At 46.4% G+C, this 26843-nt stretch overlaps 1 protein-coding gene across 9 annotated transcripts in view; it reads right to left on the minus strand.

Annotated features, from left to right (window-relative positions):
• Window positions 1-409: 409 nt before the first annotated feature.
• Window positions 410-26843, minus strand: part of PAX7 (paired box 7) — a 184473-nt gene continuing 158039 nt past the window's right edge. For all 9 annotated transcript variants that reach the window (XM_077456333.1, XM_077456331.1, XM_077456332.1 and 6 more), the window contains exons 8-9: window positions 11290-11536; window positions 410-1446 (exon numbers count right to left, since the gene is read on the minus strand). In XM_077456333.1, the coding sequence (XP_077312459.1) occupies window positions 1331-1446; window positions 11290-11536 (363 nt within the window). In that variant the 3' untranslated portion in view covers window positions 410-1330. The remainder of the gene's footprint in view (window positions 1447-11289; window positions 11537-26843) is intronic.

The raw sequence follows: 26843 nt of genomic DNA on the forward strand, positions 1-26843 counted from the left end.
CACATTGGGCGCCAAAAAAATAAAAAATAAAAACCAGCAAGACCTGGCTATTTTAATCAGCATTCTAATTCCTCCCAAAGGATTTCAGTAGAGTTGAGGCCAGGACACTAAAGTTCCTTAACACGAAACTGGTCAAACCGTGTCCTTATGAAGCTGGCTTTTTACACAGAGGGAGGGGGGGGCGGGAACAGCCATGGTGGAACAGAAAAGGGTCTTCACCAAACTGTTAAAATGGCATAATTGTCCAAAATTTCTTTGTATGTTGTAGCATTAACAGAACCCTTCACTAGAAACACCTGAACTCATACTTTTGACCAAGAAGTCGGTGTGATGGTCATGTGTCTATAAACCTTTGCCCATATAGTGTATTCTAGATAATGCATAGGTGTGATGTGGATTATTATTATTATTATTATTATTTTTTTTTGCTTAACTTGAGAAATAAGTCATTTTGTTTTACAATATTTCTTAAAAAGAATTCCATGTAGATGATGGTAAGTCATACACATGGTTTAAGTATTTCAAGTAGCTATTAGGGACATTTCAGCCCTTTTATGGAGAAAAGTGAGTGCCTCCTCTATTGTCCGTCATCTCTGAATATCTCTAATCTTGGCTACAATATTTTCAGTCCGATCTGGGTTTCCTTACAATTCATACTTTTTTTTTTCTTAACAGAATTGTCCTTTTAAAATAAAGTTTGTGAAAATGATTCTAAGTCCCGGTAGTTAAGCGTGGACCCGTTTCGGACATACTCCACCAAGTCATCATTATTTAGTCAGTCATTGCTCCACAATTCCTGAAGATGGGAACGTTGCACATTACACAACATAAAGTATGGAATGAATTTCCTTTTTATCAGTTCAAATTAAAATATAACAAAGCCTTTTTTTTTTTTTTTGCTTCTCTAGATCTGCCATTAAATGTTCCACCTTCTGGCTTGGCACGTTGGCAGATTTGGATGTGGCGTTACTTTGTCCATTTCACAGCCCAAATTGCGCTGCCAATCCCCGACCGGCGTTTGTATCGCTTGCTGTTTTCATTGGCTAGGTGAAGAGGCTTAATGTGGTTTGATAAATCTTCTGCGCATGCTGGCTCCTACCAAAAAAAAAAAAAATAAACATGGCACCATGCCTTTTCAAGGATCAGGTGCCAGCACGTCTCTGGTTGTGAGCATGGCAAGGTTGAGTGCGTAGGATCGGCTTTATTGAAGAGTCCCAGAGGATGACAGCAGTGAATGGGCCCCCGTATGTTTAGTGGGAGGCAAACAAAAACAGCCCTCTGGCGCGGGTCGCTATCGGGGGGGGGGGGGGGGGCGGAGGTGAGGGACCCTTCAGTACGCTTGTCCGGTCTCAACAGGTAACAGGCCCAAGACAGCTGAGTGTTCGCCGAGCTTCATGCGGCGCTGTGTGGACAGGCTGACGTTTTTAGCCAAATAATCGACAGCAGCTGAAAAACAAATCCAACAATAAATTAGCAAGGAAAAAGTAAACTACCAATACAAGTTTTTTTTTGCCATTTTTTTTTTCATACTCATTCTTCTATAGCTGCACTGAAGGCATGTGCTGTATAAAAATGATCGCTCTAGGGCCCAGGGCCATCCTAATAGTATCAGGGGCCACTGGGCAAAGTAATGAACTGGGCCCCCACCAGGTTGCCCCTATTTGCTCACCTACTCTCAAGAATTAAAGTATAAATAGTTGATAGCATGAAACATATATTTATTATTAATTTCGATAAAATCGATTTTAAACAATAAGAAGGGGGGGGCAGAAGGGCACAGTAGGGGGGAGGCAGAAGGGCACATTAGGGGGGCGAAGGACACAATAGGGGAGGGAGGCAGAAGGGCACAGTAGGGGAGGGGGGGAGGCAGAAGTGCACAGAAGAGGAGGGAGGCAGAAGGTCACAGTAGGGGAGGGAGGCAGAAGGTCACAGTAGGGGAGGGGGAGGCAGAAGGGCACAGAAGGGGAGGGAGGGAGAAGGTCACAGTAGGGGAGGGAGGGAGAAGGTCACAGTAGGGGAGGGAGGCAGAAGGGCACAGTAGGGGAGGGAGGCAGAAGGGCACAGTAGGGGAGGGGGAGGCAGAAGGGCACAGAAGGGGAGGGAGGCAGAAGGTCACAGAAGGAGAGGGAGGCAGAAGGGCACAGTAGGGGATGGAGGCAGAAGGGCACAGTAAGGGAGGGGGGAGGCCGAAGGGCATAGTAGGGGAGGGAGGCAGAAGGGCACAGTAGGGGAAGGGGGAGGCAGAAGGGCACAGTAGGGGAGGGAGGCAGAAGGTCACAGTAGGGGAGGAAGGCAGAAAGGCACAGTAGGGGAGGGAGGGAGGGAGGCAGAGCACAGTAGGGGAGGGAGGCAGAAGGGCACAGTAGGGGAGGGAGGCAGAAGGGCACAGTAGGGGAGGGAGGCAGAAGGGCACAGTAGGGGAGGGGGAGGCAGAAGGGCACAGAAGGGGAGGGAGGCAGAAGGTCACAGAAGGAGAGGGAGGCAGAAGGGCACAGTAGGGGATGGAGGCAGAAGGGCACAGTAAGGGAGGGGGGAGGCCGAAGGGCATAGTAGGGGAGGGAGGCAGAAGGGCACAGTAGGGGAAGGGGGAGGCAGAAGGGCACAGTAGGGGAGGGAGGCAGAAGGTCACAGTAGGGGAGGAAGGCAGAAAGGCACAGTAGGGGAGGGAGGGAGGGAGGCAGAGCACAGTAGGGGAGGGAGGCAGAAGGGCACAGTAGGGGAGGGAGGCAGAAGGGCACAGTAGGGGAGGGAGGCAGAAGGAAACCATAGGGGAGGGAGGCAGAAAGGCACAGTAGGGGAAAGAGGGAGGCAGAGCACAGTAAGGGAGGGAGGCAGAAGGGCACAGTAGGGGAGGAAGAGAGGCAGAGCACATTAGGGGGGAATGCAGAAGGGCACAGTACAGGGGGAGATAGGAGGGCACAATACTGACATCAGGAGGGTTCAGTATAGCTTCTGGGATGGTGGATGTATATGGAGGCTGTAGGTGGAGGATGTACATGGAGGCTGTAGATGGAGGATGTACATGGTGGATGTATATGGAGGATGTACATGGAGGCTGTACGTGGAGGATGTATATGGAGGCTGTATATGGAGGATGTAAATGAAGGCTGTAGATGGAAGCTGTATATGGGGGCTGTGCATGGAGGCTGTATATGGAGGCTGTACATGGAGGATGTACATGGAGGATGTAAATGACATACAGTACATATATAATAGTTGCCTGTTGTCATTGACATGCATACACATCAGCAGGGTGGCTCAGAGTGTTCCATAGAACACAGAAGCTTTTTTCCTCCCTCTGTTAATGTCCCAAATTAAATTAATACTGATATAGAAGTTACTGCCAATAAGTAAAGAAATGTGAGGCGCCGGTGGCATGTCAGCGCCGGCAGTCCTGGGGGAGGACTTGTCCAGACAAGACTCTTATTAGAGTTGTCATATCCATTACGGTTCTCTTCACGCTTCTGTGTCCCATCAATGTGGGCATCAGATAGAAGAGCGTCTCTGCCAAGTCCCCGGCGCAGTCCATGGATCCGGTCAGCTGGGGAATCGCTGCTACTAAATGGTTTGTAGCTCTGTTCAGCCACTGTAGTCAACTTAAAAAACATAGAGGGTCTCAAGTGCGACCCCCAGAGGGCTACACAATAGCAGCAAATTTACGCACGTCAACAACACACAAAAATGTTAGTTTTGCTGCATTTTTGTTTTTGCAGAGTATTGCAATGCACACTAAGGAAATTGGAGTACAATAAAATAACCCCCAGCACTGGTGTCAGTGCATGCAATAGTAGCCCCCAACATTGGTTTCAGTGGATGCTATGATAATAACCCCCAGCAATAGTGTCAGGAGATGCAATGATAACTTCTAGCATTGGTTTCAGTGGATGCTATGATAATAACCCCCAGCATTAGTATCAGGAGATGCATAGCTCCCAACTGTCCCTGATTTCCAGGGACTGTCCCTGATTTCGAGCAATGTCCCTCTGTCCCTCATTGCTCCTCAGTTGTCCCTCATTTTGGCCTGATCTATAGAGTTGTATATAAAATGCACTTTTTATGTTTCAAAAAGTATTTTCCAGTGCTAAACCTTTCATCCAAATTCTAAATTGCTGCATTTGTACATTTTAAAAGCCAATATAAAGGAATAGTGGTGGTAAAAAAAGTCCTTGTTGATTTAACATTTTTTTGTTAATTATCCTTTAAGGGGGTGTGTCGGGGGGTGTGTCCTATGCCTGCATATGTTTGCAAGTAGGTGTCCCTCATTCCCATCTCAAAATGTTGGGAGGTATGAGAGATGCAATAATAACTCCCAGCGTTGTTGTCAATAGATGTAATAATAATCTCCAGCATTGGTATCAGTGGATGCAATAATAACCTCCAGCATTGGTTTCAGTGGATGTAATAATAACCCCCACCATTAGTGTCAGGAGAAGCAATAATAACCCCCAGCTTTGATGTCAGTGGATGTAATAATAACTCCCAGCATTCATGTCAGTGAATGCAATCATAACCCCCAGCATTAGTGTTAGGAGATGTAATAATAGCTCCCAGCATTGGTGTCAGTGAATGCAATAATAACCCCTAGTATTGGTTACAATTGATGTAATAATAACCCCCAGCAATGGTATCAGTGGATCCGAAAATAACCCCCCAGCTTTGGTGTCAGTGGATGCAATAATAACTTCCAGCATTGGTGTCAGTGGATGTAATAGTAACCCCCAGCATTAGGGTCAGTAGATGCAATAATAACTCCCAGCATTGGTGTCAATAGATGTAATAATAACCCCCAACAATGGTATCAGTGGATCCAATAATAACCCCTAGCTTTGGTGTCAGTGGATGCAAAAATAACTTCCACCATTGCAGTGGCGTAACTAGAACCTTCAGGGCCCCGATGCAAGAAACCATGAAGGGCCCCCCTGAACCCCAGCCAGGGCCCTTCCCTCCGAGTCCGACGGTGGAACTCCAGGGCGTGGTCACAGGTATGACCTTTGTGAACCCTGTAGTTCCACCACTGGTATCAGCAGTTTTTATTTATTTATTTTTTTACATTTTTAGGTGCCCCATTGGGGGACTGTCCCTAGGCAGGATGGGGTCCCCGTCCCCAGAAGAGATGAGGTCTCCAGGGCAGATGAAGTTACTGCCCCCAGATGAGAAGGGGTCCCTGTCCCCACGGGGATATGGAGGGGGTATGTAATAGTGTGTGCTTGCTGCCTATGCTGCTGCCGTCCATATGTAGAGGGGGCTGCATGGGCCCCCTGCATCAAAGGGCCCGGTTGCGGTCGCGACTGCTGCACCCCCTATAGTTACGCCCCTGCACCATTGTTGTCAGTGGATGTAGTAATAGTGTCAGGAGATGCAATAATAACCCCCAGCATTAGTGTCAGGAGATGCAATAATAACCACCAGCTTTGGTGTCAGTGGATGCAAAAATAACTTCCAGCATTGGTGTCAGTGGATGCAGTAATAACCCCCAGCATTAGTGTCAGGAGATGCAATAATAACCACCAGCTTTGGTGTCAGTGGATGCAAAAATAACTTCCAGCATTGGTGTCAGTGGATGCAGTAATAACCCCCAGCATTAGTGTCAGGAGATGCAATAATAACCACCAGCTTTGGTGTCAGTGGATGCAAAAATAACTTCCAGCATTGGTGTCAGTGGATGTAGTAAATACCCCCAGCATTAGTGTCAGGAGATGCAATAATAACCCCCAGCTTTGGTGTCAGTGGATATAATAATAACTCCCAGCATTAATGTCAGTGAATGCAATCATAACCCCCAGCATTAGTGTTAGGAGATGCAATAATAGCTCCCAGTGTTGGTGTCAGTGATTGCAATAATAACCCATAGTATTGGTGTCAATAGATGTAATAATAACCCCCAACAATAGTATCAGTGGATCCAAAAATAACCCCCAGCATTGGTGTCAGTGGATGCAAAAATAACATCCAGCATTGGTGTCAGTGGATGCAGTAATAACCCCCAGCATTAGTGTCAGGAGATGCATTAATAACCACCAGCATTAGTGTCAGTGGATGTAATAATAACTGCCAACAATGGTATCAGTGGATCCAACAATAACCCCCAGCTTTGGTGTCAGTGGATGCAGTAATAACCCCCAGCTTTGGTGTCAGTGGATCCAACAATAACCCCCAGCTTGCTTTGGTGTCAGTGAATGCAATTATAACCCCCAGCATTGGTGTAAGTGAATGCAGCAATAGCCCCCAACACTAGTGTTAGTACTATTACCCCCCCCCCCTTATTGGTGGTCGCTGGCAGTGGAATGTAAAGCTCTCCCATTCCTGGCCATGGCGGTGAAATGTAATCCCCCTACATGGGTTCAGTGACTTGCAATAGCTGACAGAGGCTCTTCAAATCAGCTTCCCAGTCTCTGTGCATCCTCCATGTACTTCTCATCCCTTCTGTCTGCATTGAGTGGAGCTGAGCGGAGGGGATGGAGAACGCCCGAGGCGGACGTGGACTGTGACTATTAATTGCAGGTGTGCCCCTAACATGCTGGAGGTGGGGGAAAGGTCAGATGAGGAGCATCGTACCCCTCTCTCTGGCATGAAACACATGCTTCTCATTTAGGCGGAAGAACTTGGCCGGGTGTTACGGAGGTGAGCCGGTGACACTGTGTGTTGGAGTGGCTGGAGGCTATTTGGATAGGAGAAGAAGGGATTTGGTAATAGCAAATCACAGCGCAGCACAGAGTACACACTTGTGTAATGGATACACCGCATGGAACCCACCCGCAGTCAGGGGCCGTTTTCATTGGGGCCCTTACCAGCCTGCCCCAATTTACACACCTACTCTGATGTATCTCTACAGTGCCTAGAAAAAGTATTCATACCCCTGGAAATTCCCCACATTTTCTCATGTTACACCCAAAAACATAAATGTATTTTATTGGGATTTTATGTGATGGACCAACACAAAGTGTCACATAATTGTGAAGTGGAAGGAAAATGATAAATGATACAAATAAATATGTGAAAAGTGTGGGGGGGGGGGGGCATTTGTATGGCGCCCCCCGGAGTCAATACTTTGTAGAACCCCCTTTCTCTACAAGTTTTTTTGGGGGTGTCTCTACCAGATTTTCCCATCTAGAGAGGACATTTCTGCCCATTCTTCTTCTTTGTAGAATATCTCAAGCTCTGTCAGATTGGATGGAGAGCGTCTGTGATCAGCAATTTTCAAGTCTTGCCACAGATTCTCAATGGGATTTAGGTCTGGACTGTGACTGGGCCATTCTAACACATGAATATGCTTTGATGTAAACCATTCCATTGTAGCTCTGGCTGGATGTTTCGGGTCGTTGTCCTGCTGGAAGGGGAACCTCCGCCCCGGTCTCAAGTCTTCTGCCGACTCTGAGGCCGCGTACACACGCGCGGACTGTTGGCCCAACTTTGTCCGTCCAACAGTTTGAGCGAACAGTCCGCTCAAACTTAGCATGGACGGACATGGCCACACACGACGGACGAACAGTTTGCTGAAACCGTGCGCGATGACGTGAACGGCACGTACGACGGGACGAAAAATACGACGTCCTATACACTGCAATGCAACCTTCCGACGTGGAAATCCTTTCTGAGCATGCGCGAGACTTAGTTGGCCGAACAAGCCTACACACGAGCGAACAGTCTGCTGAAACCTTGTTTCAGCGGACAGTTTTTCGGAATTTCCGTAAGACCTTGTTCGGCCAACTGTCCGCTGAAACTGTCCGCTGAAGCCCCACACACGAGCGGACTGTCCGCCCAAACACTGTTCAGCGGACAAGGTTGGGCGAACAGTCCGCGCGTGTGTACGCGGCCTAACAGGTTTTCTTCTAAGATTGTCCTGTATTTGTCTCCATCCATCTTCCCATCAACTCTGACCAGCTTCCCTGTCCCTGCTGAAGAAAACCATCCCCACCACATGATGCTACCACCACCATGTCTCACGGTGGGGATGGTGTGTTCGGGGGGATGGGCAGTGTTAGTTTTCCCCACACATAGCGTTTTGCTTTTAGGCCATAAAGTAGAATTTTGGTCTCCTCTGACCAGATCACCTTCTTCCACATGTTTGCTGCCCCCTCCCCCACATGGCTTCTCACAAACTACAAACAGGACTTCTTATGACTTTCTTTCTCCAATGTTTTTCTTCTTGTCACTCTTCCATAAAGGGCAGATTTGTGGAGAGACGACTAATAGTTGTCCTGTGGACAGATTCTCCCCCCTGAGCTGTGGATCTCTGCAGCTCCTCCAGAGTCACCATGGACCTCTTGGCTCTTCTCTGATGAATGCTCTCCTTGCCCGGCCCGGTCAGTTTAGGTGGACGGCCATGTCTTGGTAGGTTTGCAGTTGTGCCCTACTCTTTCCATTTTCCGATGATGGATTGAACAGAGCTCCGTGAGATGGTCAAAGCTTGGGAGATTTTATTATAACCTGACCCTGCTTTATACTTCTCCACAACTTCATCCCTGACCTGCCTGGTGTGTTCCTTGGCCTTCATGATGCTGTTTGTTCACTAAGGTTCTCTAACAAACCTCTGAGGGCTTCACAGAACAGCCGTATTTATACTGAGATTAAATTACATACAGTTGCACTCTATTTACTAATTAGGTGACTTTTGAAGGCTCCGATCCCCTCCTCTCACTGATCACCAATGTAAGGAACATTCTTCTCACTGATCACCAATGTAAGGAACATTCTTCTCACTGATCACCAATGTAAGGAACATTCTTCTCACTGATCACCAATGTAAGGAACATTCTTCTCACTGATCACCAATGTAAGGGACATTCTTCTCACTGATCACCAATGTAAGGAACATTCTTCCCACTGATCACCAATGTAAGGAACATTCTTCTCACTGATCACCAATGTAAGGAACATTCTTCTCACTGATCACCAATGTAAGGAACATTCTTCCCACTGATCACCAATGTAAGGAACATTCTTCTCACTGATCACCAATGTAAGGAACATTCTTCCCACTGACCACCAATGTAAGGAACATTCTTCTCACTGATCACCAATGTAAGGAACATTCTTCTCACTGATCACCAATGTAAGGAACATTCTTCTCACTGATCACCAATGTAAGGAACATTCTTCTCACTGATCACCAATGTAAGGAACATTCTTCTCACTGATCACCAATGTAAGGAACATTCTTCTCACTGATCACCAATGTAAGGAACATTCTTCTCACTGATCACCAATGTAAGGAACATTCTTCTCACTGATCACCAATGTAAGGAACATTCTTCTCACTGATCACCAATGTAAGGAACATTCTTCCCACTGATCACCAATGTAAGGAACATTCTTCTCACTGATCACCAATGTAAGGAACATTCTTCTCGCTGATCACCAATGTAAGGAACATTCTTCTCACTGATCACCAATGTAAGGAACATTCTTCTCACTGATCACCAATGTAAGGAACATTCTTCTCACTGACCACCAATGTAAGGAACATTCTTCCCACTGATCACCAATGTAAGGAACATTCTTCTCACTGATCACCAATGTAAGGAACATTCTTCTCACTGATCACCAATGTGAGGAACGTTCTTCTCACTGATCACCAATGTAAGGAACATTCTTCCCACTGATCACCAATGTAAGGAACATTCTTCTCACTGATCACCAATGTAAGGAACATTCTTCTCACTGATCACCAATGTAAGGAACATTCTTCTCACTGATCACCAATGTAAGGAACATTCTTCTCACTGATCACCAATGTAAGGAACATTCTTCCCACTGATCACCAATGTAAGGAACATTCTTCTCACCGATCACCAATGTAAGGAACATTCTTCTCACTGATCACCAATGTAAGGAACATTCTTCTCACCGATCATCAATGTAAGGAACATTCTTCTCACCGATCATCAATGTAAGGCATTCTTCTCACTGATCACCAATGTAAGGAACATTCTTCTCACCGATCACCAATGTAAGGAACATTCTTCTCACTGATCACCAATGTAAGGAACATTCTTCTCACCGATCACCAATGTAAGGAACATTCTTCCCACTGATCACCAATGTAAGGAACATTCTTCTCACCGATCATCAATGTAAGGAACATTCTTCTCACCGATCATCAATGTAAGGAACATTCTTCTCACCGATCATCAATGTAAGGAACATTCTTCTCACTGATCACCAATGTAAGGAACATTCTTCCCACTGATCACCAATGTAAGGAACATTCTTCTCACTGATCACCAATGTAAGGCATTCTTCTCACTGATCACCAATGTAAGGAACATTCTTCTCACTGATCACCAATGTAAGGAACATTCTTCTCACTGATCACCAATGTAAGGAACATTCTTCCCACTGATCACCAATGTAAGGAACATTCTTCTCACTGATCACCAATGTAAGGAACATTCTTCTCACTGATCACCAATGTAAGGAACATTCTTCTCACTGATCACCAATGTAAGGAACATTCTTCTCACTGATCACCAATGTAAGGAACATTCTTCTCACTGATCACCAATGTAAGGAACATTCTTCTCACTGATCATCAATGTAAGGAACATTCTTCTCACTGATCACCAATGTAAGGAACATTCTTCTCACTGATCACCAATGTAAGGAACATTCTTCTCACTGATCACCAATGTAAGGAACATTCTTCTCACTGATCACCAATGTAAGGAACATTCTTCTCACTGATCATCAATGTAAGGAACATTCTTCTCACTGATCACCAATGTAAGGAACATTCTTCTCACTGATCACCAATGTAAGGAACATTCTTCTCACTGATCACCAATGTAAGGAACATTCTTCTCACTGATCACCAATGTAAGGAACATTCTTCTCACTGATCATCAATGTAAGGAACGTTCTTCCCACTGATCACCAATGTAAGGAACATTCTTCCCCCATTTTCACATTTCTGAATATTCGAATTTTCGAATATTTGTCGAAATTCGTAAAAAAACTCATTTGGAATGGAACGAATAGCACATCTCTACAGGCTACAAGAACCGGCACAGGGATGGCCCATGGGCATTATGGGTGTGGATTTGAATCGGACCCTTTCATAGTGGTTATGTGTGCAACTGAATCCGAGTCTTGTGCGAGACCTCTCTGCTAAGGAGTGACAGTACGCACCATGCCGGAATAGACTCTCCATTATAGTCTACTTCTCATTGGACACCCTAACAGTTCTTTTTAGTACACTGTTGCATACGTGGTGTGTTGTAGGTGACCCCCCAGTAACCTACCTCCTGGGGTTTTCTTAGCCCTGATATACTACTGTGGATCAGTACTTACATTGTCCATATTGTCCATACTGGTAGCTTGCCACGGGGTCCATGCTGTATCCCGTCGTGCTGTAAGTCGGGGCGCAGTAGGACTGAGAGGTGGGGAGGCTGTCCACAGACTTGATGGAATCGCTGCGCTGGCTGCAGCTTGCCGATAGGGAATTGGTGGTCTCCAGACCGCTATGTAGAGGGGAGATGGAGAAATCCGACTGGCTCTGGGGGGGCATTCCGTTGGGACTGCTTAGAATGCTCATAACCTGTAATGAGAAGAGTGCGCACGTTCAAGTTTGCAGTAACAGCAGGATATTGAGTTATATCATGTAACACATTTTCCTTTAAAGGGTAACTCCACTTTCTTGTGGGGGGGGGGGGGATTAACAAAAAATAAAAATAAATAATTCATGGGAGATGGGGATTTTAGTGTGCCCACGAAAACAATAATAGAACTTTCTTCTCTTGTCCCTCTTCGTCTCATTCATTTGATGGCTGGTATATTGAGAGCAGCTGCCTTGATTCATTATTGATATACACAACATTATTGTCTATTTAGATCGGAGTACATTTCAGTGTGTCTGCATACTATATTTAGTTTTACGCTCCTTGGCATTTGTTGTAAGCTTTAAAAATATTGAAAAGTGGATCCTGAAGAAGCCCTTACCTTGGGCGAAACATGTCAACTTATAAACCTTCTGGGACTCATCCACCATGTGGATGAATGTACTGTATATCGATGTATGAAACATAATATGCTTTTTAGAAAATAAAAACCTTTTCTGTTTTTTTTTTTTTCTGTTTTTAAGGTTTTGTATAAATAAAATGTATTGATTTTATATGGTGTATTTTTGAGCAATGTTAGATCTGAGTACATTTCAGTGTGTCTGCATACTATATTTGGTTTTACGCTCCTTGGCATTTGTTGTAAGCTTTAAAAATATTGAAAAGTGGATCCTGAAGAAGGCCTTACCATGGGCGAAACACGTCGATTCATAAACCTATACCTTTTCCGTTTTTTTTCCCTGTTTTTAAGGTGTTGTATAAATAAAATTTATTGATTTTATATGGTGTATTTTTGAGCAATTGTATTCTATTTTTCTGGGACACACTACGCTCCTTGGCATTTGTTGTAGGCTTTAAAAATATTGAAAAGTGGATCCTGAAGAAGCCCGTACCTTGGGCGAAACACGTCAATTCATAAACTTACTGGGACTCACCCCCCCATGTGGATGAAAGTACTGTATATCGATTTATGAAGCGTAATATGTTTTTTTTTTAGAAAATATATACCTTTTCTGTCTTTGAGGTCTTGCATAAAATAAAATGTTTTAATTTTATATGGTGTATTTTTGAGCAATTCGATTCTATTTTTCTTGGGCACACTTAAATCCCCTCCCCCCCCCCCCCCATAAATTGTACGCATGGGGATGTATGGGAAGTATCCCCCTTTTCTAATATGGTCACATGTTTTATTTATGATATTCTGTCACATACATGGTACTTTATGTTTGTGGCGCTGCATGTTTTTATTTATTTATTTATTTATTTATTTTTTTATAGCCATGCATTCACTATTGACTGATTATTTTCTATGCATTTTTTTTCAATGCCCCCTAAAAAAATAAAAATAAAAATAAAAAAAAACTTTGAATAAAAACGTATTGAAAGAAATAATTGCGGCAGAGTGACGGAGATTTCGCTACGTAAAGTTGGCGCGTCCGAGGTGTCCCCATCTATAGAAGTAGAAAAGATGTAGCTGGATAGCCGCACTCCGAATAATTCAGAGTGCGGCTATCCAGCTACATCTTTTCTACTTCAGTTCCTGTTGCAAACAGAGCCGGGAACCCTGTGGGATTGTGGAGACAGCTGTTTTGGGAGCAGTCATTACCTTAGAGCGGTAATTCTTTTGTCCCCCATCTATACACAGACCTATGCGTTTGTCCTGACCATGACCCCCCCCCCCCCCCCTCTTGCAGGCTATCCATCCTCCTGACCCCTCTACTCTACCCCCTGCACTTCGCTGAACGGTTCCGCAGCAGACGGGGCCGAGGAGGAGGAGGAGGAGGAGGTGGCTGTTCCTCTGCAAACAGGTTAATATGATTTCTAGAAGTGTTTGAAGCTGGGGTCTAGAGGAAGGACCACTATAATCCCCTGCCCTGCCCCTCCCCCCCCCCCCTCCTTCACTTCGCCTCTATAATGTATTACTTCTTAGTATATTGCCATCACTAACCAAAAATCAATTGCCGGGGCGACATCTGTAAGACTTTATCTGCAGGGATATCGGGGGCCTGTCAGTCCAGCTGAGTGGCAGCTTTTCCCTCCCTTCCCCCCCCCCCCCCTTTCTCTTTTCTGTCACCCCTTCCCACTCTCTCTGCACCGCTGCCCCAAATCAGTCACGGCCTCTTCACATTAACCTCTGCGCTGCCGCGCCGCTTCACGGTCGGCACTGAGCTCAGCATTTTTTTTTTTTTTGGCAAATTTTTATTTCTATAAAGACATTCCAACCCAAATTAGACGATGACGGCGGGGGAGGGTGATGCCCGCTCACTGATCTGCATCTACACATTAGTGATAATGAGCGTGCAAAGTCCATTTAGGAAGTGGCAGTTGGGCTGTAAAGTTTTTTTTTTCTTTTCACTTTTTGGGTGAGTTCTTGCTTTTTGTTTTTGCTAATTTTTTACTTCTATTAAAGACGTTCCAAACCAAATAAAAATGATCACGGCGAAGGGTGACGCCCCCTCTCACTGACCTGCATCTACACATTAGTGATAATGAGCGTGCTAAGTCCATTTAGGAAGTGGCAGTTGAGCTGTAAAGTTTTTTTTTCTTTTCACTTTTTTTGGGTGAGTTCTTGCTTTTTGTTTTTTGCTAATTTTTACTTCTACTAAAGACGTTCCAAACCAAATAAAAATGATCACGGCGAAGGGTGACGCCCCCGCTCACTGATATGCATCTACACATTAGTGATAATGAGCGTGCTAAGTCCATGTAGAAGTGGCAGTTGGGCTGTAAAGTTTTTTTTTTACTTTTGGGTGAGTTCTTGCATTTTGGTTTTTGCTAATTTTTACTTCTACTAAAGACGTTCCAAACCAAATAAAAAGGATCACGGCGGAGGGTGACGCCCCCTCTCACTGACCTGCATCTACACATTAGGGATAATGAGCGTGCAAAGTCCATTTAGGAAGTGGCAGTTGAGCCGTAAAGTTTAACGTAGTTAACGAACAGTCTCTTAGTATAGGATCAGAGTGTTAGGAAGAAAGTTCAGGTACTCATAGTGTTAACTTTTAGGCGAGTTCTTGCTTTTGTTCCCCCCCCCCAAAAAAAAAAGGTTAATCAATAAACCCAAACAGCAGTGTGCTAAGCGCAATGTCTATTATCAACCAATCAGGCTCAGCCAACAGAAGGCCTGTTGAGGGTCAACTGCCCTCCCGAGGCCACGCACGGAGGCCGGTCCTAAGATGCCGACTTGCTACAATGCATGGTTACGTATTGTAACGATGGACCCATAAAAACAATTGTTTCAGCGAGGGTGGGGGGGGGGGGGGAGGCGCAGTTTGGCGTGTTTGCCCTGGGCTCTGGATGACCTTGTCCCGGCACTGCTTACCACCATTTATGGCGAGCCTACTTAGAAGTCAATAATCTTCTTGTACAATCATGTCCACCCAGTCAACCCAAATCTGATTGTCCCACAGTCCAGAAATAGCTCAGCTACCTACCTAGACTCATTAGATCAGCCATTCTCGACCAGGGTTCCGGGGATCCCTAGGGTTCCTCCAGAAGTTCCTTGAGCTCTGAGCAACGGTGGATTGGCCTCCTACCTACGTTGACCACCAATGCAAGGGGTCACTTTTTCACTGTTTTTACCGTCTGGCTTGGGGGAGTCTAATGCCGCGTGCACACGATCGGAATTCTCGTTGGAAAAAGCTCTGATGGTTTTCCCGTCAGCATTCCGACGGAATTCCGCTCAAACTGTCTTGCCTACACACGATCACACCAAATTCCAACCGCCGAGAACGCGGTGACATACAACACGTACGACTGGACTAGAAAACGGAAGTTCAATAGCCAGTAGCCAATAGCTTCCGTCTCGTAGTTGAATCTGAGTATGCGTGAGTTTTCGCGCGTCGGAATTGCATACACACGATCGGAATTTCCGATAGAAAATTTTTCCATCGGGAAAATTGAGAACATGCTCTCAAATTTTTGCTGACGGTAATTCGGACAGCTAAATTTCCGATGGAGCCTACACGCGGTCGCATTTTTTTCCGATGAAAAGCTCTCATCGGTCTTTTGCTGGCCGAAATTCCGATTGTGTGTACGCGGCATTAGCCTAATGCCCCATACGCACGAGCGGATTCTCCACTGAAAAAAGCGTGGATGGTTTTTCCAACGGAATTCCGCTCAAGCTTGGCTTGCATACACACGGGTCACACAAAAGTTCTCGGAACTTTTGCCCGTCAAGAACGCGGTGATGTACAACACTACGACAAGCCGAGAAAATGAAGTTCAATGCTTCCGAGCATGCGTCAAATTGTTTCCGAGCATGCGTAGGAATTTTGCGTGTCGGAATTTGTACAGATGATTGGAATTTCGGATCTGAACTTTTTCCGACCGAAAAATAGAGAACCCGCTCTCAATCTTTTGCTGTCCGATGGAGCATACACACGGTCGGAATTTCCACCCAAAAGCTCACATCAGACATTTGCTGGGGGAATTTCCGATCGCGTGTACGGGGCATTATAGTATAGCCCAGTGTTTCTCAACCAGGGCCCGGTGAAAGCCTAGGGTTCCTCCAGAGGTGGCTAGGGATTCCTTTAGCTCTGAGCAATGGTGGATTGACCGCCTACCTATGTTGACCACCAATGCAAGGATCAACTTTCTATTAAACACCAATGTAAGGGGTCACTCCTACACTGACCACAAATTTTTACTGTCTGCCTTGGGGGAGTCTAAGTCTGATAGTGTAGCCCAGTGTTTCTCAAACAGGGTTTGGTGAAAGCCTAGGGTTCCTCCAGAGGTTGCTAGAGGTTAGTGTAGCCCAGTGTTTCTCAAACAGTGTTCGGTGAAAGCCTAGGGTTCCTCCAGAGGTTGCTAGAGGTTAGTGTAGCCCAGTGTTTCTCAAACAGGGTTTGGTGAAAGCCTAGGGTTCCTCCAGAGGTTGCTAGAGGTTAGTGTAGCGCAGTGTTTCTCAAACAGTGTTCGGTGAAAGCCTAGGGTTCCTCCAGAGGTTGCTAGAGGTTAGTGTAGCCCAGTGTTTGTCAAACAGTGTTCGGTGAAAGCCTAGGGTTCCTCCAGAGGTTGCTAGAGGTTAGTGTAGCCCAGTGTTTCTCAAACAGGGTTCGGTGAAAGCCTAGGATTCCTCCAGAGGTTGCTAGAGGTTAGTTTAGCCCAGTGTTTCTCAAACAGGGTTCGGTGAAAGCCTAGGGTTCCTCCAGAGGTTGCTAGGGGTTCCTTGAGCTCTGAGCAATGGTGGATTGACCTCCTACCTATGTTGACCACCAATGCAAGGGCCAACTTGCCATCAAACACCAATTTAAGGGGTCACTGCTACACTAACCACAAATGATGGAGGGCATCACAGTTTTTACTGTCTGAACTGGGAAGTCTAGACCTGATAGTTTATCCCAGTGTTTCTCAACCAGGGTTCGGTGAAAACCTAGGGTTCCTCCAGAGGTTGCTTGGGGTTCCTTGAGCTGTGGCGAATTAGCCCCCCCATCTGATGGTGCCTGTAAAGTTCCAGAGCCAATGGCACTTGGTAAAGCTATCAGCGTGACGCCCTTTGTCTTTTTAGCTGTCTAGAAGAGCAACCTTATGACCAACATTTTAAGGGGGGGTGGCGTTCTTCCCTTGACCAATGTTGTAAGGGGCCTTCTCCCACTGACCCCCAACAATTTTTTTTTTAGCAGGTGACATCATGGTCAGTGCATTCACAGCTGACTTTTTTTACCTTTAGAAAAGTGTGCTTGCATATAGTGACATGCTTAAAATTTTGTTGTTTCACTTAAAAAATGTGTGGCCAGGTGCTTGACTACAGAAACATGAAGAAGGAGACATTTCCCACTTTATAAACTATTTTAAGGGTTCCCCTGGGATAAAAAGGTTGAGAAAGGCTGCATTCAATGGTGGCTAGGCAAGTAGACTCAATCTGGCCAAGGAACGGTCCAACCTGCCCAGGTGGTTTTCCCCAAAAAGGATCAACCAGGGTCAGGAAGGGCTTGTAGACCAAAGATTGTTGCCTGATCTGACTTGACCTCTTCCATTGGGTGAGCAATCTTTTTTTCCTGTAGGCACCTCTAAACCTCCATCATTGACCTTGGCCTACTTGAGGCAGAGCCAGGACAAGGTCATCTAGAGCCCAGGGCGAACATGCCAAACTGCGCCACTCCCCTTGCCCCCCCTTCCCCAAATGTATCAGCATTATGTGTCAGCAACCCCCCCCCCCAAAAAAAATAAAAATAAAATTGAGCAGTAATCTGCATGCTTACCCCCTAAGCATAAATTTACCCCCTGATGAAATCCCACCCCCCAAGCACACATTTTTGTTCCTCCCCACCCCCCAAACAAAATCCCCCTTCTTAGCACAATCCTCTACCCCTAAATTTTACCATCTGAATACACATCCTCTCCCTCCCCCACTGTAAATCCCCCTCCCAGCAGAAATTTCCCCTCCTAGAACAAATACCCGCCAATTTTCCCTCCTAGCACAGCCCCCCTCCCCCCCCGAAAAAAAATCCCTTTCTATAGCACAAACCCCCCAAATACCCCCTCCATGAGTTAATCCTCTTCCTTCACCCCCGCCTCTCAACACAAATCCCCCTAAATCACCACTCTTAGCACCCCCCCAATTTATTTTTCTAGAACAATTCTTACCCCCAGCCACACCTTAAATTTACCCTCGCAACACAAATCTCCTTAAGACGCCCCCCATCTCACATGTTACCACAGATCCCAGGGCAGCCCACCCTCCTGCCCCCCCCCCCCCCAAATTCCCTCCTCCCAAAACAAATCCCCTCCTCCCCAATCTCCTTGTGGTGCGGTGCCCCCCCCCCCATGCACACCACAGTGCCCAGGGAAGCCGGCCATGGTGCCCGCTCCTTGTTCCGGACCTGACTTAAGGTGTACTAATTAAACATTATGGTTTCTTTTCACATTATGGGTTATTATACTGCAAATCCCCCTCCCAGCACAAATTTCCCCTCCTAGAACAAATACTCCCCAATTTTCCCTCCTAGCACAGCCCCCCCCCCCGAAAAAAAAATCCCTTTCTATAGCACAAACCCCCCTAATACCCCCTCCATGAGTTAATCCTCTTCCTTCACCCCCGCCTCTCAACACAAATCCCCCTAAATCACCACTCTTAGCACCCCCCCCAAAATGTATTTTTCTAGAACAATTCTTACCCCCAGCCACACCTTAAATTTACCCTTGCAACACAAATCTCCTTAAGACGCCCCCCCATCTCACATGTTACCACAGATCCCAGGGCAGCCCACCCTCCTGCCCCCCCCCCCCCAAATTCCCTCCTCCCAAAACAAATCCCATCCTCCCCAATCTCCTTGTGGTGCGGTGCCCCCCCCCCCCCCATGCATGATACCACAGTTCCCAGGGAAGCCGGCCATGGTGCCCGCTCCTTGTTCCGGACCTGACTTAAGGTGTACTAATTAAACATTATGGTTTCTTTTCACGTTATGGGTTATTATACTTTTTACATCATCATTACGTTTTGCTGTGCTTTGTGGCATAAAAACTCTAAAGCTTTAAAGGAACCCGACTGGAAATGGGGCATAATGCAATGACTATTTGTCCCCGTTCTAAATGTATGGAATAATGTATTTGGGTGGAATTGAATACCGCATGCCACCGCAGCACAGAAACAGATACCCCCCCCCGCTGGTGTATCGGTGTAACCATTGCCTAGCCCGGCTCGGAAGAACATAGGCCATCTTCTCAACCTTGACCCGAGGTCAGTTGGTTGGCAGCCTGGGACACGTGTTTCTCCTTGACACCGGGAAATGTCCTTTCACTGCCCCCCTCTTCCTCTGTATCTCTCTTCACATTCACTCTTTCTTCCCTCCGCCCGACACTCTTTCCCCTCAGGAGGTTTCATCATCCTCTCCGTACTTTAAAAGAAGAGGAGTTAAAAAAAAAAAAATGTAATTAATTCCCTCTATTTCTGAGCAGGGCCTGAGGGTCTGTGTCCACGGAGGCTCCAGCCAGGCAAATCTGCACCCTTTATGATAAACCGAGTCAGCTTTAGACGTTCAAGTGCAATTAGGATCCCCCATCTCGAGACCATCAGCTCTTCCAACTTCTTGGGCCGCAGGAGGAAGAGAAATTGAGCTGCGGAGGAAACTACATGAAAGTAGGAGATAGGGATGAAAGGCCATCTACCGTATACAATATGGACAGGAACCTTATATTATCTCTGGGATATGGGATCCGCCGCATGCAAGCATGTTAGGAGATTAGAAGCCAACTTTACAGGAAATAACACTTTCTTCTACACTGTTATTCTTTGTGTTTTGCAAATTTTACCTCCATTTTTTTTTATTTATTTTTTTATTTCATTTTTCGGAGACGGTGGACGCTTTGAATTCACTTACATATTTTTTTTTTTTTTTATATGTTTAAGGCATCTGCTGTGGAATTTATAATAATAATTTTTAATATAATATAAATATAATATAATATAAATATAATATAATATAAATTTAATATAATATAAATAAAATATAATATAAATATAATATAATATAAATATAATATAATATAAATATAATATAATATAAATTTAATATAATATAAATAAAATATAATATAAATATAATATAATATAAATATAATATAATATAAATTTAATATAATAATAATAATAATTTATTATAATTTATTATGGATATTCAAACATACGAAAAAAAAGGAAATCCTTGAGACGTGATTATTCTGAAAATGTCATTTCCCGACTATGAAGGCGGTAATGTTCATTAGCCTCTCTGTTAATTAGCCGCCTGCGACGACGATGAGACATTTAGAAAAAACATGGAGCACAATCCACTGACGTGGCACCACATCCATAGACATACAGTAACTCATCAACACACGGCCATTAATGTCTAAACCCAGTGGCGTCGGGACGGGACGGGGGGGGGCTAAGAGGGGCCGGACTCCCGAGTGGGTCCCCAAAAAGCCCCGGGTCTCGGGCATTCAAAAATGTTTTATTAGCCCCGAGAACGAGCGGGGACCGATCTGACTCAAGTTTGTCTTGCCTACAGTCAAGCATGGTGGTGGGGGTGTCATGGTCTGGGGGTGCATGAGTGCTGCCAGCACTGGGGGGGCTACAGATCATTGAGGGGACCATGAATGCCAACATGTACTGTGACATACTGAAGCAGAGCACAGGAGATCAAAAATCCCAGAAGGTTGGAGGAACCACTGAGTGCAGTGGGGGGCATAACAGATCAATGATACCAGAGTGTGGAAGAAACTGCTGAACCCAGTGGTGGACACAGGAGATCAGCCCTCCCACATGGCAGCACCAACCACTGAGTGCAGTGGAAGCAAAGGAGACCACCCGGAGGATCTCCCGGATGTACCACTAGGCGGGGAGGACAAAGGAGACGTCTGGCATGCCGATCCTCTGGCTTCGTGCTTGTTTTGAGTCATGGTCTCCAAGAAAAAGTCCAGAGGCATCCGGGCAACCCAAGTTAAGAAGTAGTTCATCAATGGAAGCCTTCATGGTTCCTTCAGTACAGGTTTCCTCTTATGGCGTCCCTGATGCAAAAATAAAATAGCTGAAAATGAGTTCTCCGTAAAAGAAGAGAGCGAATGTTTTCTGGGAAAGAGGAATTGTCCACTTAAGCCTGCTGAGAAATGACAAACCTTGGGCTTGAGCTTCACTGTCCCCCCATTGGGATTCGTGATTTCTTTTGTCCTCTGGCATTGTCAATCTCCTGTGCCCATCAATGGGCTCAGAGGTTTCTTCTACCTACTGGAAGTGTCAATCCCCTGTGCCCCCACCACGCTTAGTGGTTCCTCCCACCTTTTAGGAGTGTCAGTCTCCTGTGTCCACCACTTGGCTCAGTGGTTCCTCCCACCCTCTGGGAGTGTTGATCTCCTGTGCCCCCACTGCACTCGTTAGTGCCTCCAACCTTCAGGGAGTGCCAATTTCCTGTGCCCATCGCCTGACTTAGTGGGTCCTTCGACCTTCTGGGAGGGTTGATTTCCTGTGCCCTTACTGTCACACTTTCAGAAGGTGTGAGGAACCACTGAGGGCAGTGGAGGCACAGGAGATCAACAACTCAAAATGTTGGCGGAACCACTGAGTGCAGTGGGGGCACAACAGGTCAACGTTACCAGAGTGTGGAAGAAACTGCTGAACCCAGTGGTGGACACAGGAGATCAGCCCTCCCACATGGCAGCACCATCCACTGAGTGCAGTGAAAGCAGAGACCAACACTCCCAGAAAGTGGGAGGAACTGCTAAGGGCAGTATATGGGCACAGGAGATCAACACTCCCAGAGGGTGCAAGGAACCACTGAGCCAAGCGGTGGACACAGCAGACTGACACTCCTAAAATGTGGGAGGAACCACTAAGTGCAGTGGGGGCACAGGAGACTGACACTTTCAGAAGGTGTGAGGAACCACTGAGTGCAGTGGGGGCACAGGAGATCAACAATCCCAGAAGGTTGGAGGAACCACTGAGTGCAGTGGGGGCACAAGAGGTCAATGATACTAGAGTGTGGAAGAAACTGCTGAACCCAGTGGTGGACACAGGAGATCAGCCCTCCCACATGGCAGCACCATCCACTGAGTGCAGTGAAAGCAGAGACCAACACTCCCAGAAAGTGGGAGGAACCGCTAAGGGCAGTAAGGGCACAGGAGATCAACACTCCCAGAGGGTTGAAGGAACCACTGAGCCAAGCGGTGGACACAGGAGACTGACACTCCTAAAATGTGGGAGGAACCACTGAGTGCAGTGGGGGCACAGGAGATCAACAATCCCAGAAGGTTGGAGGAACCACTGAGTGCAGTGGGGGCACAAGAGGTCAACGATACCAGAGTGTGGAAGAAACTGCTGAACCCAGTGGTGGACACAGGAGATCAGCCCTCCCACATGGTAGCACCAACCCACTGAGGGCAGTGGAAGCAAAGGAGACCAACACTCCCAGAAAGTGGGAGGTACCGCTGAGTGCAGTAAGTTCACAGGAAAGCAACCCTCCCAGAAGGTGGGAGGAACCACTGAGTGCAGTGGGGGCACAGGAGATCAACACTCCCAGAGGGTGGAAGGAACCACTGAGTGCAGTGGGGGCACAGGAGATCAACCCTCCCAGAAGGTGGGAGGAACCACTGAGCCAAGCGGTGGACACAGGAGACTGACACTCCTAAAAGGTGGGAGGAACCACTAAGTGTGGCGGGGGCACAGGAGATTGACACTTCCAGAAGGTAGAAGAAACCACCACGTCCCGCGATAGACACAGGAGATTGACAATGCCAGAGGACAAGTGGAATCACGAATCCCAATGGGGGGGCAGTGAAGCTCAAGCCCAAGGTTTGTCATTTCTCAGCAGGCTTAAGTGGACAATTCCTCTTTCCCAGAAAACATTCACTCTCTTCTTTTATGGAGAACTCATTTTCAGCTATTTTATTTTTGTATCAGGGACGCCATAAGAGGAAACCTGTACTGAAGGAACCATGAAGGCTTCCATTGATGAACTACTTCTTAACTTGGGTTGCCCGGATGCCTCTGGACTTTTTCTTGGGGGTCCATGACTCAAAACAAGCACGAAGCCAGAGGATTGGCATGCCAGACGTCTCCTTTGTCCTCCCCGCCTAGTGGTACATTCCCGGGGGATCCAAAGCGAGGACTCAAAGTACTCAAGCAACAAAAAAGTTTTTTCGCAAACAAAGTTTCAAATGGCGCCACATTACACGTCCCAGACCGATAACGCTCCCTTCTGCATCCCGTCCAATCGCCCCTCTTCACCTTTCCATCACCCTCTGCCAGCTAAGCAGGTAGCCCTCCCCTCCATCTTTTTCTTTTGCCCTCGGGGGTCTTGGTAATGGAGAGTTCACACTGACTTATTGCTTCAAAACAAGATTTCCTGAGATCTTTAGAACTACCCCAGCGGTGCCCCCCCCCCTCCCCTCCTCGCCTTCGCCTCCTTTCTGGTGGAAGGTTCGATAAATGTGAAAGAGCTCCGACACAAAGAGTTCTTGGAGTGACACATCGCAGCCCCGGGCGTTCTTTTCTCCAGCTCAGTATATCAGCACTCCGCCACTAACTCTCTGATCAATCGCAGGCCTCGCCTATCTGTGAGCCGGGCTTAGCATGGCTCCCTGGGCCCGGTCTACACCACCAGAGGGGGTCAGCCGCAGATATTAGAGCTCAGGGGAGAGATAAGGCTCAGATTTGTTTCCAGAAGATTGCGACCTTTTCTGATTGCTTCCCCCCCCCCCCCCCCAATTCATTCGACTCAATGCGTGTGATACACTTATTATCCACTCTAGTGTTTGCAGTGACCGCTATTATTTCACAGTCTACCGCAACCCCGAACTGAAGATATGCCCTTCACATCGTCGCAGTGCTCGCGCTTCCTCCTTTTCCTGACTTTATTTTATTGTATCTAATAGATTTTTTTTTAAAAATTCTTGGGTTTGGCAAATTAAAAAAAGAGTCATGCGCAAAGCAGATATTGGTTCGTAAATTTTTTTTTTTTTTTTTTTTTTTATCCTGCTCCTTTTTTTTTATTGCTGTGGTCGAAAATGAACATCGATTTTGACTCCATTCATGATTAGAAAAATTGAACGAACGCTCTTGAATTGAAATATTTCTAAAAAAAAAATCTACTACTGTGTACTTAGTGAAGCCCCCCCCCCCCCTTAGGCTCGGTTTCCACTATTGCGACCCCAAAGTGGCGCAATTTACAGTGCGACTTTGCAATGCGATTTTTGATGTGGTGGGTCATGCGACTGGTGAGAACCATGGGAGTACAAGTTGCACCGATGTCGGAACAAAGCAGTAAAAAAAAAATTTTTTGGAGTCGCTGCGACTTGAGTCACACCAATTAGAACGGGGGGACCATTGAAATACATGGATTTTGACTTGTCACGCGACTTCACATGTGTCAAGTCGTGCCCAACAACTCGCAGTAGTGGAAACAGCCTTACATTGCAACCCGGAAAGTATTCACAGCACTATTCACTATTCACAGCACTTTTTCCACATTTTCTTATGTTACAGCCTTATTCCAAAATGTATTCAATTCAAGTATCACAGGCTCCTCCCATGTAAAAAAGTATCACAGGCTCCTCCCATGTACAAAAGTATTACAGGCTCCTCCCATGTACATAAGTATCACAGGCTCCTCCCATGTACATAAGTATCACAGGCTCCTCCCATGTACATAAGTATCACAGGCTCCTCCCATGTACAGAAGTATCACAGGCCCCTCCCATGTACATAAGTATCACAGGCTCCTCCCATGTACAGAAGTATCACAGGCCCCTCCCATGTACATAAGTATCACAGGCTCCTCCCATGTACATAAGTATCACAGGCTCCTCCCATGTACATAAGTATCACAGGCCCCTCCCATGTACATAAGTATCACAGGCTCCTCCCATGTACATAAGTATCACAGGCTCCTCCCATGTACAGAAGTATCACAGGCCCCTCCCATGTACATAAGTATCACAGGCTCCTCCCATGTACATAAGTATCCCAGGCTCCTCCCATGTACATAAGTATCACAGGCTCCTCCCATGTACATAAGTATCACAGACTCCTCCCATGTACAGAAGTATCACAGGCTCCTCCCATGTACATAAGTATCACAGACTCCTCCCATGTACATAAGAATCACAGGCTCCTCCCATGTACAGAAGTATCACAGGCTCCTCCCATGTACAGAAGTATCACAGGCTCCTCCCATGTACATAAGTATCACAGGCTCCTCCCATGGACATAAGAATCACAGGCTCCTCCCATGTACATAAGTATCACAGGCTGGCTCCTCCCATGTACATAAGTATCACAGGCTCCTCCCATGTACATAAGTATCACAGGCTCCTCCCATGTACATAAGTATCACAGGCTCCTCCCATATACATAAGTATCACAGGCTCCTCCCATGTACATAAGTATCACAGGCTCCTCCCATGTACATAAGTATCACAGGCTCCTCCCATGTACATAAGTATCACAGGCTCCTCCAATGTACATAAGTATCACTGGCTCCTCCCATGTACAGAAGTATCACAGGCTCCTCCCATGTACAGAAGTATCACAGACTCCTCCCATGTACAGAAGTATCACATCCTTTGCCATGACACTCAGAATTGAGCTCAGGTGCCTCCTGATCATCCTTGAGATGTTTCCACAACGTGATTGGAGGTCACTTGTGGTAAATTCAGTTGGTTGGACATGATTTGGAAAGGCACACACCCGTCTATAGAAGGTCCCACAGGTAACAGTGCATGTCAGAGCACAATCCAAGCCATGAAGTCCAAGGAATTGTCTGTAGACCTCCGAGGCACAAATCTGGGGAAGGGTATAGGTCAAGGTCCCCTCCATCATCTGTAAATGGAAGAAGTTTGGAACCACCAAGACTCTTCCTAGAGCGGGCCGCCCGGGCAAACTGAGCGATCGGGGAGAAGGGTCTTAGTCAGGACCAAGAACCCGATGGTCACTCTGACAGAGCTCCAGTTTTTCTCTATGGAGAGAGGAGAACCTTCCAGAAGAACAACCATCTCTGCAGCTCTCCACCAATCAGGCCAGATAGCAGATAGCCGCCATAATCCCGATATTATCAGAAACGGCGTGCGGTCTTCTTTAGGATAAAAGTGGTCTCCATGGTGGATTCGCAGCAAGATTTTTTTAGGTGCCTGGAGCCGAGTGAGGGAAAGATGGCCCCTGCTTGACTCCATATCATTGGATGGTGGAAGCGACGTCAAACGTCGCTTCTGCCCAATGGCCTTAGCTCTGGTTCTCATTGGAGAAATTTGACATGTCAAATCGGCGGCAATTGCCGGCAATGGCACCGTCCTAATCGGTGCCACGCTGCATTTGTGGCGCCTCACCGATTTCAAAAAGTAATCCGAAAAAATTGCGCTTCTAAGACTGCTGCGAAAATACGGCGTGGCATAAAGTATTACAATGACTGCCATTTTATTCTCTAGGGTATGTGAAAAAATATATGTAATGTTTGGGAGTTCTAAGTAATTTTCTAGCAAAAAAAAAAAGAAACATTTTAGCTTGTAAACAAGTGTCAAAAAGAGGCTCGGTCCGTAAGTGGTTACAATTAAAAATACAGCGTTCGTTGCCATCTGGCACCGAAAGCAAATATATCCACTAGATGGCGCTCCTCTGCAGGGATGAATAACAGCCAGCGCCATTCAACCCATTTCCTGTGAACCTTGCCTGTCATGGACCCGCCCCCTGGGGGATGCCTCACCGTGTCAGCCTGGGCTTTACAGTAGAGTCAACATGGCTCACTACAGTTCTGAGAGCCACGCACTGCTGGAGCAGAGGAAGAGGACCGGACCCTGGGATGTCATGCCAATGGCCGCAAG

The sequence above is a fragment of the Lithobates pipiens genome, unplaced genomic scaffold, assembly GCF_037356315.1.
Source record: "Lithobates pipiens isolate NorthernLeopardFrog02 unplaced genomic scaffold, aLitPip1_a1.2 Scaffold_27, whole genome shotgun sequence".
In the NCBI taxonomy this organism is placed as follows: Eukaryota; Metazoa; Chordata; class Amphibia; order Anura; family Ranidae; genus Lithobates; species Lithobates pipiens.